This window comes from Sinocyclocheilus grahami, unplaced genomic scaffold (assembly GCF_001515645.1).
Source record: "Sinocyclocheilus grahami isolate Dianchi unplaced genomic scaffold, SAMN03320097.WGS_v1.1 scaffold1060.1, whole genome shotgun sequence".
Classification (NCBI taxonomy): Eukaryota; Metazoa; Chordata; class Actinopteri; order Cypriniformes; family Cyprinidae; genus Sinocyclocheilus; species Sinocyclocheilus grahami.
In genome coordinates this window covers 291,987-306,318 of record NW_015506239.1, presented here as the reverse complement: position 1 = coordinate 306,318, position 14,332 = coordinate 291,987, and the positions used below count along the sequence as shown (strand labels likewise).

General features: G+C 36.0%; 1 protein-coding gene across 1 annotated transcript in view; it reads left to right on the top strand.

Moving 5' to 3' along the window:
• Positions 1-13,592, top strand: part of LOC107566221 (PHD finger protein 14-like) — a gene marked incomplete at its 5' end in the record, with an annotated part of 70,341 nt that extends 56,749 nt beyond the window's left edge. The window contains one exon of the mRNA XM_016251598.1: positions 12,737-13,592. Coding sequence (XP_016107084.1) covers positions 12,737-12,805 — 69 coding nt within the window. The remainder of the gene's footprint in view (positions 1-12,736) is intronic.
• Positions 13,593-14,332: the final 740 nt, after the last annotated feature.

The window sequence follows — 14,332 nt, the reverse complement described above, 5'->3', positions numbered from 1 at the left end:
CCGACTCAGGCGGGAATGGAAATGCATAAAGGACAGCTTTAGTTGCTATCTAGACTTGGGGTCAAAAGCCTCGTTACTGCAGCAATTACAACACTTATGGAAATGCATTTGTGGGCTAGCAGGCTGATTGGACAACAAGTAGAGTTTGTTTTTGAAGTACGCTACTTCTTGACCCTGAGGTTTAAACTGAACTATTTTAATATACTAAGACTTTTCTCTTGTTTATCTATGAGAAATTTTAAGCAATTTAATGCAAAAAATGTTGCTGCTTTAATTTATTTTTGGTTTGGACTTTTTAAAGAAACTTGATGAGGAAAGTAAATGTTGGAATTAAGTGTATTTTATATGCAAGATGAGAACAGGGAGACATGATGGCTCTGATTTCCATGATTGCTTGTGAGGATGGGTACATAAATAGAGTGTTGAATTTTGCTTTACTTAGTGAGTACAAAAAAATCATTAAGAAATGAATCTTGTCACATGTAAAATCATGGCTGTTTAATTGAGTCACTTAAAATGGCTTTATTCCATTACATTTACATGAATAAATTGTTTTCTCACAAAGAATGATTGAATTTAACCAAAAGGAAAGAAAATAACGTAACTGATTAATGTATTTTATTTTAGTTTGTATTTATGTATTGTAAAATACTTTGTTTTGCAGCTTACTACATAGAAAATTTAAAGTAAACATTAGTGGCCCTTTTTAGAAAAAATGTGCAAGAATTATACCCAATTATATCCGCTTGTACCTTATTTACCCCTAAACGGTTCATAGTAGTACCTTGTACATATTTACTACTCTAAGGTGCTAATATGCACATACAATTTTTGCATGTTTTTCTTGCAGTGTATATGTTGAGTCCTTTTGAAAAACCTGTCATTTGTTTTGATCATTTTGACCAGCCTTATGCTACACCACTGACTCAGCCAATAGTGTGGGTTAGGAGGCGGGACTATCTGTTTACTGGCCAGTGGATGACAAGCGAAGTATTTGAGAAACCTGTTTGAAAACAGTCATTATTTATCGTCTTTAATTGCATTCATTAACACTAGTAGTGCAAAAAAATTACAAGCTTTAATATTTAAGACTATGGGGAAAATATCTTTCTCATCCAAAGCCCCCAAATTATGGAATGCTCTTCCTTTTAATATCAGAAATGCACCAACTCTGAATCACTTTAAAGAGGGGGATTAAGTCACATTTATTTAATGCTTGTTTATAATTAATTCTTGTATCTTTGTATTGCTCTTTTTGTGTTGTAGTTTTATTATTATTATCATTATTATTTGATGTGATGTCATTTTCAGGTTGTTGGATGATTATCTTCCAAGTGCAGTTGTCAGTCAGTGCCTTGACAGACTGACCTGCTAAACAGCCTAATTAAGTTAGGCTAATTAACTTAATTAACTCCCTCACTCAGCCAGCTTTACCATGGAATGACATTTGTAAGGGAAATTGAAGACCATTACTTATCAAACTTTTGATTGCCACCTAAAAAGATCAAGGGCAAAATCACTAGCTTAATATAAGCAATTTCATTTCTACTGGTTGAAAAGTTTGTAGCAGGTCTCCTTCAGTTTACCTTCTTACACTGTTCTTAAGGCCAGTTGAATAAGTGTTCAGTGGGGCTCTGAGAGGTCAGACATAAATAGGGTGAGTTATTGTAGCTGTGCAGTCATAGATGCAGTCTGGACCAAAGGTTAGCGTTTCAAGAAAAGGTAGCGTGATTCTGAGAGAGGTTACCTTGCGCCCCTTCTTGCCAGTGAGTTGGAGAGTGTTAAGACATAGGGAAAATCAATGCACTGGAGTCACGTCCATCACCTTAACAAGGCAAGCTGGATTCCTCATGTCCTCTCAGGGGCCAATTTACAGAGTAAACAGGACCCTGGAGATGGCATGGCAAATTTCAGCTGTCCCATTGGTCACTTTCTTAGCACTTAGTGGGTTTTATAAACTCACTTACAATGTTTCTACAACACAACCAGGGTGGACCTGTAAAACCCTTCAGTGATGTAGAGGCTTTATGATTTGGTAAAATGGCCCAATTTACCACCGAAACCATGAACCTTTCAAATCTCTCCCAGTGCTCATTTTTTGAAGTGATTGCAGCCTAGTTCATTGGTCATTCCTGCTGAACTTTAGACTGCTTGCATTTATGCTCTGAGATCTCAGTATACTGATTATTTTGAAAGGCTGTCACAACATAACTACAGAGACGTATATTGGGGTTAAAGGTATAGTTCACCAAAAAATTTACTCACCCTAAAGTTGTTCCAAACCTATATGAGTTTCTTTCTTCTGTTAAACACAAAAGAAAATATTTTGAAGCATGTGGACAACCAAACAGTTTCTAAATAAAAAATTTAGTTCTAGGAGCTAGCCAGCAGGGTGGTTTGTTAAGATCCAATTTCCCCCTCACACCGTTTTCCTGTATGCATTTGCACGCCCGGCAGCAGGAACTCTGGAGCAGCCAACAGTGATGTCTTTATTCGTGGCATCTACAAACATCAACAATCGGTGAATGGAGGACGCCATGATCGTAACTGTTTGTGTCATGGGTTTCGTGATAAAGGAGATGGAATGGAAATGCACAATGTAGCCGGTGTTTCGTATGCGGTTGGCCAATCAGCATACACTTACGTCACTGGTAGTTCCTATAGAACTGTTTAAGACCCTACTGTGAAGTAGAAGCTAATTTGTTCCCCTAAACTGAGTTCCTAGAACTAAATACGTTCCTAGTTCCTGCAGTGCGAACATGCCAAAAACCGGGAACTTACGCCAATATGAGTTGTTCAGGAACAAAACAAGTTCTTGTCTTTATGAGCGAGTCCTTGAATCATTCACTGAATTAATTTGTTTAAAAACACTGGTTCAATCAGAAATGAAACAAGTGGCTCTCTTTACAAATGAACCACTGAATCATTCACTCAACTGATTTGTTCTAAAACAGATTAGTTCTTTATGAGTAAGTCAATAAATCATTTAGTCAATTAGTTTGAAAACACAGATTCATTCAGAAAACCACTACTTTGCATTTTGACTAGTTTGTTCAAACATCGCAAGGTGGTGAGTATTTGGCAAACCTGTTTGGTAGCAGTCATTATTTTTGCTATTCAGTTTCGTGCCACTAATTAGTTCAGACTGAGAGACCAGGTTTAATATCCAAAACTCCCAGTTTATCATTTATCATAGGTGGAGCCTTTCCTGTCTTTATTTCAGTTAATCATAATTAGCTACAAGACATAAAATAACCCCAGAAGGTGTGACTGCTTTCTTGGTTCATTGAAATAAGTAGGTGATACGTGAAGTAGCACTTCTCAACCCACCAAACAACAACAGGAGGGAAGTAGAGGAGCCGGCTCTCCCCTTAACATGCATTATTAATAAAGGACCAGGAACTGCCTTATCACACTCCTTAAAAGTGACATTGAACATGACAAGACCGTACAACCCTCGGACCTCTAGGCTTCTCAGAATTGTGACGAGTGCATTGAGTCCAGGACCGTGAGTGCATATGTACTGCCTTATTTAATTTGGCTGTATTTGATGGGACATCCCCCCAGTATCTGCTGACACAGGAATACTCATAACAACTGTAGGGATGTCTCCACACCTGCACACACACTAACAGATCTGTTCAAAAATGTATTCGCTCACACTCCCATATGCACACGTACTGACCGGCACACTGTTTAACAAATGCAGCCTTAGAGGAGTGTTACTGTGTGATGCTATAAATCACATTAATGAGGATCAGCAGACTGCATACTGTTCATAACAGAAAGGCCACACACACATATTCAGTCTTGAGGTCTCCATTGTTTTCTTAAAGGGATAGTTCCTAAAAAAATGAAAATTCTGTTATCATTTACTTCTCACTTTCATGTTATTTCAAACCTTTGTAATCGCTGCAAAGCATATTGATAAATTGTTATGCTTTATTATACAATTCTATGCATATTATAATTTTGTTTTGTTTTCTATACGCTGTAAGTAAAAGATTTCATTTTTGAAGGGCTTTCTTTTTACCAGCAGTCGTTTGGCACAAGTTGGTGTAGGTGTTCGCTACTCTGCAGATGCAGCTCATCTGTTTTCACCTGCAAACGCTTGTTTTAGTTGCTACTTTATTAGCGTGTTGCTTCTGTTTTTTGTTGCTTCTGCTTTTATGGTGGATGTTGTTTAGCTTTTAGTTTGCTATCAATTCATTTGCTGAGAACCTCCATCCATGCATTTGAGCACTTACATTTATTTGTGATGTAATATTTCACCTGAAATTGGAAATGGAGAGAAAGTATCTCCTCTTTTCCGTATACCACACATCCTCCCCGCAGCATTGGCTCTTATCAGATGCGAGTAAAAAAAAAAAAAAGGTGCATTTTACTGCTGATTTAATTAGCCATCTCTTGGTAAGTTCACCTCAGTATCTGTCACACCTCACTAAAATGAAAATCCATTCTCTAGGAAAAAAGGTAGATTAATGAATGCCCTTTGTAATAAATGAAAATGGGAAGCGCAAATATGCATAGTCATGAAATTTAATTGTGCTTTCTGGTGATTGGGTTTTGCTGGGAGTGGGAGTGTAGAGAAAAAGGCGATAGGGCCAGAGGTGGCTCAATGTAGCGCATAACGCACAGCTTCAGCTGCCTAATGAAGCGAGTGTTTATGACTGAATGCAATTGTGTCATATCCACTATGCTGAAACACACACGTCCTTGAGTATGTGCTTACAGACCACCATCACACTGAATTTGTTTGCTCATGTAGATTGCTGTCAGCTCGTTGTACAAATCCAGACATGTAAGTTTGAATTTTATGAAAACAGACACATAAACTGAATCTTTCAAAACTCTTGGTAAAACTCTTGGCTTGGTAAGATTATTTTTAATGTTTGCGAAAGAAAACATCTCCTATGCTCAACAAAGCTGCATTTATTTAATCCAAACTACCGTAATACTGTATATTGTATATTACAATTTTAAACAAAATATATTTGTCAATTTTCTAAAAAAGTTATTCAATCCTGTAAAGGTAAAGCTGAATTTTTTGCAGCCATTACATCAGTCTTCAGTGTCACATGATCCTTCAGAAATCATTGTTATATCCTGGTTTGGTGCTTATTGGTGATTATTATTGATGTTCAAAACAATTGAACTGTTCTTGAATCTTTGTGGAAACAGTGATTTTTTTTAAGGATACACTAAAAAAATATGTGTTAAAATCTTTAAACCCAAGGGCTGGGTAAATATAGGACAGGTGTTCGGTCATCTCCGGTCTTTGTAAGGGCTGGATCCAGACTGAAGCTTGTGTAATTCCTAGTTACCACGGGATGTCAATCCTCCTTTAGTGGACTTTGCTATCCCAGGTACTACCAAAAGTCCAGAGTTTTGCGACCTTAGGGAGCGTGATGGATTGTAGCGTGGTAGAAGACTAGTTAGGTACACAGGAGCTAAACCATTAAGGGCCTTGTAGGTAAGTAATAATATGTTATAAATTATACGGAACTTAATAGGTAGCCAGTGCAGAGACTGTAAAATTGGGGTAATATGATCATATTTTCTTGACCTGGTAAGGACTCTAGCCGCTGCATTTTGGACTACCTGTAGCTTGTTTATTGAAGATGCAGGACAACCACCTAGCAGTGCATTACACAGTGGTGGACGAAGTACACAAATCAATAATAAAATATTACTCCAGTAAAAGTACTCCTTTTTCAATTTTACTCGAGTGAAAGTACAAAAGTACTTGATTTTTTATGTACTTAAGTAAAAAAAGTACTGATAGATAGATGTATTTTGCAATTTTATATAGGCTACTTAATTAAATTGTATATTAGCACATACATTTCATAATCCTACTGCTCAAAATACCTGGGATTTTCCCAAAACAACCACTATATGGAGTCAAGATATATTTTTGTTGTTGATATGGACTACGTTGATGAGAGTAATGTTCACTATGAAGCTTACACTGCGATGTACCTGAGAGAAAACCGATTCTGATTTTCACCAGTAAGAAAAAAGTGTTTTAAAGCTTGTTGCTTTGCAGAACATCACAGTTATATATGACATGAGAATAAGGCCTAAAGTTAGGAAGAACATTTTAAGGAAAAAAAGTTTTTTCTTCTCAAACCTTGTAAAAACACCCCTGGCCAAATGCCCCCAGAGGGCATCACTTCCTACTTTGATCATTACTGTAGTTACCATGTTCTGAACATCACTTCCTTTATTTTTCCCTCAGATGTAATCTATCTAGGTGGTTGAATTAAAATATTTGGACTTTATTTTTTTTTAAAATACCTAAATTTAGCACCAGCAAGCTCGTTAGCTAGACAGTTAGCATCAGCTAACAATATTTACTTATTTTCAGTATGGTTATGAATAAACATTCATATCTGTCTACTCCGCTAATTAATCCAAACAATATAAAAATTTATACTGTTGATAAACAATATAAAAACAGATGTCACATAGGGCTAAATGCGTAGCATTTTAATAAAACTTTTAATGTTACAGCAGCGGGGAATATGAACGTGCATGCATTATTTTATTTAATCTGTGTTATTTAATTTTTTTTTTACCTAAAACATAGAGACACTGATGTTAATGTGTCTGCATTCAAGCATTTCAGTGGGCTTAAATAGATCACCCTTTACAGCAGATTTAGTTCACAAACAACTGACAGTTTTGACCTAAATATGATTTTCAGTTACAATAATTAATCCTAAAATTCGACATTAGTAACTTACTTTTAACAGCATCAGACGCGCGTGCAATTTAAAAGATTAATTGAAAAGAATCAGTTTGTTCATGAATCAGACACAGCTTCTGCGTGTTGGAGCACGTGATATAAGAAGTAACGATATGTTTTATGAAATGTAGTGAAGTAAAAAGTACGATCTTGTGCTTTGGAATGTAGTGAAGTAAAAGTAAAAGTTACTCAAAATAAAACTACTCCAGTAAAGTACAGATACTTGAAAAATTTACTTAAGTACAGTAACGAAGTAAAGCTACTCTGTTACTGTCCACCACTGGCATTACAATAGTCCAGTCTAGAGGTCATGAATGCATGAACTAGCTTTTCTGCATCAGAAACAGGTAACATGTTTCGTAGCTTGGCAATGTTTCTAAGATGGAAGAATGCTGTTTTTGAACATGGGGAATATGATTTTCAAAAGACAAGCCCGGATTCAATAGGAGAAAATTATTGGTCATCCAATATTTTACATTTTTAATACACTCTGTTAGCTTAGATAATTTAGAAGTTTCAACTGGTCTTGTTGAGATATATAGTTGAGTATAATCAGCATAACAATGGAAACTAATTCCGTATTTTCTAATAATATTACCAAGGGGTAACATGTATTGAAAATAGCAGAGGACCTAGGACAGATCCTTGTGGCACTCCATATTTTACTGGTGATAATTCAGATGACTCCCCGTTTAAATTAACAAAGTGGTAGCGATCGGACAGGTAGGATCTAAACCATCTTAAAGCCAGCCCTTGAGTACCCGTATAGTTTTGTAGTCGATCTATGAGTATGTCATGATCTATTGTGTCGAACGCAGCACTAAGATCAAGTAAAACTAGCAAAACTAGCATCCATATTGGCCATAAGACTGGAAAGCTGTAATCTGATTGGCTGTTTGCTTAGAAACAAAGTCGTCTTTATATGGTACCAGGTGAATACATCAGCTTTTGAGAATGAAATAATCATAAAAATTTTTTGGAGTTTGCCAGGCTCGTGCCATTAAACCTTTAAAAATATTCAGTTGTTTTATTTGAGGCACTTAACACTTATTAACAGTTTAATAAGATACTAATTAGAAAATCTGTATAAACCACTTTGTTTGGTATGTCTTACAGGTGAAATAGTCTGTCTTTATTATATCTGGACAGTCTATACTCTTTTTCTTTATTTTGTGTGTCATGTCAGACTATTGTTGTGGTAAAATATATTCCAGATAAACATGCCAATAAATAGCTCAGAAAAAAAATGCGGTTGGTCACTTGAAATGCCAGTCAGATGGTATCTCCTTGTTTAAGTAGGCGGTCCTTGGTTAGAAGCAGCTGCAGTGTGGATCAAAACTTCTGCTGTTCAGTTAAAGTTCTGGTTACGCAAGACTAGCCTTCTCTGAGTGAGTATAGCTTTATCAAATTACACTGACTGGTAAATATTTTTCCACCATGAAGAGAGATGGTTAGGAGGGGTCATGAATAATCCTGATTGTGCTCTCTCTCTCTCTCTCTCATGTCTGCCTGAAGACACCCATTGGTTTGAGCCACAGCGCTTCATTTTCTCTTGATGTCTCTCCTGCTTCCTTACATGCTGCGTGTTTTCATCATCGTTGTGGGACATCAATCTGTCTTCCGTGGAGCTTACGGGATTGCAGATGCACGCCGACACCGATCAAACGGGGGGTGGCCGGAAAGCCACTTCTTTCCTTTACACCACATAAAAGCCGTATATAACACACATGCACAAATAAATACAAAGAAAGCAGAAAATGCGATAAAGAAATAAGTCATACTAATTAGCCCGCTAATTCTTTGAGGACTGTGCCAGCTTGATAAAAGATGCTAAAGCTTATTAAAGTAAAAGCAGTGTTATACATTTTTAATTCTTTTTTATGTAATTTTATTTTCAGCACAGCTTTATTTTAATCCCACTTTATGAAGTTTGCTGTGTGTAGTGTGGGTGGGTGGGAAGAAACAAAGGAAGGGGGTTTGATTGTGTCGCTGTAAGGCAGCAGGGATCTCTGACTCAGATGCATTAACACGCCACAGGCCTTTGTTGCCACCTAGGGTCCAGACCTCGCTTTTCTTCCGTCTTTCCTCGCTTAAACTCTCCCGCACATTTCTCTCGCTCTTTTAGATGAGCTAAGTTTTTTTTTTTTTTGCCCTTTTAAAATCTAAAATGCAATTAGAATGAAGAATGTGGCATTTCATTATCATACATGTATAAGCAGTAGCCAGAGGGCTGGCTGCTGCATGGAGAGTGAATGGCAGAATGAAGGCTCCAGCTTTCCCTGGAGGAGAGTGATGGAGATATCCCACAAAGCCGCTGCCTGTCAGCGTGATCGGGCCCGCAGTGGGCCAGCATCTCCACCATGTCTCTGCCTCACAAAGCAAATGTCACACTGTCAGCAAAATGAGTACCCTGTTTCAAAAAAAAAAAAAAGAGGATTTGAAATTGAAGCTTTATAGAGCGAAGAAGAACTTCACATTTTGGAATTATTTTGATTTTGACATATATATCTAAAGCATTTCATCTGGTTGGGGATGGACGATGGGTGTGAGTCCTGTTTTTTTATACCCTATAGCTGTGCTTCTCAAACTTTGATTACAGGAACAGGAACAGGAAGTACCACCTAGTACTGACAATGTTCCCTCCTTTTTTTTCAGTATTAAGCATACTGTCTCTGTTTAAGCCGAAGGAGCTAGTCCACCCAAACATGGAAACTGTCATCATTTACTCAGCCTCATGTTGTTCCAAACCTTTATGACTGACTTTCTTCTGTGGAGCACAAAACTAGATAGTTAATGTGTGTTTTTAACCAGATGGTTTCAGTTGTCTTTTGACTTCCTTTGTATGGACAAAAAATGGGAACAAATCCAAAATCAACATTCTTCAAAACATCTTCCACAGAAGAAAGTCAGTCATAGAGGAAATTGTAATTGTAGAGTAAAATTGAAAGTAAATTGTGAACAATATATTTGAATTAATTTTTTTTAATTTTTTTTAGCAGTTGTGCAAAACCATGGTGCTGTAAGACCCCTCGTCGGCCCCTTTTGCAGACCTGTTGTTAGACCAGCATCTAAAACCACAAAAATAAAAAGAATAATAAAAAATAAAAATATTTAGAAATAATTTGAATGGAATTGTCATTATGCAAATTTTGCAGTTCTGTTCAAATGCATTGATACTAAATACATTTTTGCATTTGATCTTAAAATTTGGTTACACTTTATTTTAAGGTGTCACAGTGTAATTATACATTTAAATACTGAGTAATATTAATTAGCTACATATACTTACTGTATGGTTAGGGTTAGGATTAGGGTTTTGTTTAGGGTTACTTGCATGTAATTATGCATGATTTATTGTTATTATAATAGTAAGTACATGTAATGTGTAACAAGGATAACCTTGTAAATAAAGTGTTACCTAAAATTCTTACAGACTTGACATAAAATCTACTCAAACTTTAGTGCTTAATACAATGTAAATGTTCTCAAGTTAAATGTGCTGTATGGTCACAATAACCTTGAAATCAGTAAGTACAACTGGAAAACATTGCTCAAGGTCTCACCTCTTGCCCTATTGTCATTGCAGTAGTAATAATGTATATTATATACATTAATGTTATATGTACTTTAGTATTTCAAAGTTTAGGGTAAAGTAAGATGTTATTTTTGAAAGAAATTAACACATTCATTCAGCAAGGATGCAAATCAGCATATTACAATGATTTCTGAAGGATCATGTGACACTGAAGACTGGAGAGTAATGATTCTGAAAATTCAGCTTTGCCATCACAGGAATAAATTACATTTTAAAACATATTCAAAACAGTTTGTTTTGTTTTTGTTTACTGGTGAGCTCCGTGAGTAGCTGGTGTCCCATATCTAGCCAACCAAGAAGTATCCAAGAGCCCTGATTTCACCCCGCCCCAGGATAAACACTAAATCACAAACGGGCCATGACGTGTGGGTCAACGAGTAAGCGTTTGTGTCCATGTGTGTCCATGGGAGTGTGAAAAAGCTCAATCGAGGCACTCCATGAGATTGTTAGCATGCACCGGACCACCCTCCCCTCTTGTATTCCTTTTAAGTGCTGACTGGCCTGATGATAATGTATGGCACCAGAAGTAATTGGAAAATTGGCAGGCTTGTCAGAGAGATTTGGTGGATGGCACCGGCTGATCTGGCAGCAAGGTTCATGAGGTGTTGTCCCACTGCGAGATTTATATCGCCACACGGGCCGGCAACAGCAAATTACCCAGAGTTCAGGAAAAAGTAACTCATTTTTCATAAAGGCCTGGCTGCATATCAAAAGTCATCCACAGACAGAGACAAGACCCATATGGGAGCGACAATACTGAATAAAGCAAAGCTGTCTGCCCAGACTAACTGCTGAGGTGGCTCTTGAAGCCGTATATTGGATGTGTATCACAATTCTGATGATTGTATGTCTGGAAAATAAGCTGGCCTAAAGTTGTTTCCTTATATTGTGGACATACTTCATTGCAAAGCTATTATTATATATATGTAATGATTAGGTTATTACTGTGTAATTACTATGTTGTTACTATGTCTTGAATGTAAATGAATTAGGAGCTTTAGGGGGCAATGGATACTTTTAAAGAAGTTGTCTGAAAAATGAAACTGCCTAAAGTAGTTTTGGTAACACTTTATTTTGAGGTGTACTTGTTACGCATGTTACATGTACTGACTACCGTAAGCCAAACTCTAATCCTAACCCTAACCATATAGTACTTAAATGTAGTTATTTAATATTACTCTGTACTTAAATATACTGTATAAATACTGAGTGTATTAAAGAGACCTTAACATAAAGTAGAACCATTGTTTTATATATATATATATAGAGAGAGAGAGAGAGAGAGAGAGCACGTTCATTACAAAGTTATTACTATGTAATTACAAGGTCATTATGTAATTACTGTTATAATCAGATTTGTTTCTATAAATGTATTAGGAGCTTTCAGGAACAATAGGTGTTTTTAATGAGATGTCGTTGTCGATGTTTTGTACTCTTGATGCTTTCTGTAAGTAAAGCCATGAATCATCATGCGCTTCTCAGCTACTTTGAGTGTAGTGTGTGGTCAGGGCTCTGCCATCACACATGGCTGTGCGTAGATGTGTTTATTAACCTTTGGAGGAGGAGATAATTGCATCTGTCAGACTCGCTTAAAAGCTGAGATGGCCGTCATTTCCTGTTTGTCGTCTCCTAAATTTGCAGGTTGTGTAAGTGACTCTGGCATGACGTTTGTTCTTTGCCGTAGAGGCACTAAAATTACCGTTATTCAGAATTAAGCGTAGCATGTCAAAATACAGTTTAAAACCTTGGTTCATGGGACATTTTTAGTGATTTTCTAGCAACATACATCCAAATAACAATGAAAATAATACAATGGATACAGACTACTATTTTTTGCGCATAAAATCGACTAAGATGTGTTTTGAGGTGTCAAGCCATTTTGACATTGTTGTTTGCGCAATTCAAACTAAAATAACATTATTATTAGGGATGACACTTTTTCATGTTCAATACCAATAGGATGTTCAATGCCAATAAGATATGGTTTTTTTTTTCTAGATTTGATCTTGATCAGTTTAGAATATCTACCTCATTAACTTAACCGCACACTGCTTAAATATGGTTAATATCATACATATGGTTAATACTGTGTACGCAACACCAACCTGTACTTTAAGGTTTTTTGTAGCTTTACATTAACAATAATACACAGTATCGGATTTGGATATCACACCCGATCCCACATAAATGTCCATATCGGTCATATACCGATATTGATCGGTACATCCCTGATTATTATGTGTTATAATGTTGTATGTCTGGTAATGGACCCTGAACTGAACTGATTATTCAATATGAATCATTTATGAACATCTTAAGAAGCTATTTTTAAAATAATTTTTTTTTTTTTCACTGAATATGCTATTTTTTTGTTTTTGTTTGTTTTTCAGGAGGAAGATCCACAAGAGGTTGAGGAGTCTGTGAAAGAGGAAAGCACTGAGCAGGAGATCCCAGACTGAAAATCTGTCAACATTACCTCACATGAAGTAATCGTCTTGTCTACACAGTCAGCGCCATCACCTCATTTCCTGCTGAATAGCGGGATGCAAAATAACTCACAAATTAAATCAACAGACGTGAACTGCCACTGCCTCCTTTGTTAACCAGAAAAATGATTAAATGACCACAATTGCCAGCTTAAAAAATTGTCAATGCTGTGATCTCTATATATTTTTTCAAAGAATCTATGTTCAAGTCCACCGTCAAGAATGCTGCGGCTGATCATGATCTGCATATGAGCTTGTTTCTACCTTAAATATACCGTATGTCCAGTCAAAGTTATTTTTCATACACTAACTGACATTTCCCATGACTCATGGATGAGAACATGGTATCCAGAGATTACTCAAGAGCGTTTCTGAGCGTATTTTTTATATACAGAGACTGCACACTATTCGTTCCTGTTCCGCCAGCACCCTCTTCAATTATCAGCTTTATAATACTTGCTTTTGTTTTTATTTCATATTTTTAAACACCAATGCATTATACGCATATGAACTTGCATTGACAGTAAAACTGACAGTGGCTTGTGATATATAAAAAATGCATTACTTCCTGATGTAAGAGCAAAGTCTATTTTATTATTTTTTACAAATCTGATTTTTATAACTACAGTGTATTCCAGAACATCCTTTATCATTGACAGTGTTGTTGTCTGCGCTCATGTTTGGGGCTATTCTCAGTTTTAAACATTATTTCAGTGTAAAAATAGTGGGACAATTCATCTGCCTCAAAGCTTGAGTTCAAGACGAGTCTGTATTTAGGTACTTCAAAAAAAATGTGACCTTGGTAATAAACAATACTTGTGAATTTATTATTATTATTTCTGTTATTTATGCTAAACAACAGTACTGTAGCTATTCAGATGTCAATCAAGATAAAGTGCACTTAAGATCTCAAGAAAGAACCATTCTCATGGACTAAAGTGCACTTTCCACAACTTTCTTTTTTCAAATGGTCAGTGAAAGAAGGCGATTAAATGTTGATCATTAACCTTAAGATATCAAACTAAACAGTATTTTTAAATGATTTTTTAAGAATTTGTTGTGACATTTCTACTTTTTTCCTGTTTTAATCATTAATTTGGGATTTTAATAGCAATTATCAGTAAACAAGTGTTTTTTTTATTAAATTTTTTTTAAAGAGGTTATTATTCAGTGAGATTATTTGTCTATCTGCCATGAAATTACTATTTTTTGTCAATTTTATAATGGACATCATTGATGAGGACAAGCTGTGAGGACATCGCTAAATATTATTCACTGCAATGAACTGAATATCAATTTAACAACTTAAATCAGAATTATGATGATTTTAATCCTTTGGACAGGTTAAAATGTTCATTTTAAGGGGCATACAGATGTTTAAATCTGGTTGCTTTAAATGCAAAATTAACTTTGTCACATTATTTTTTTATCTATTGGTTTGCTCAAAAAAAAAAAAAGCAAAAAATATGGAATTGGTGCCTAAAAAGCTTTAAATAGGTA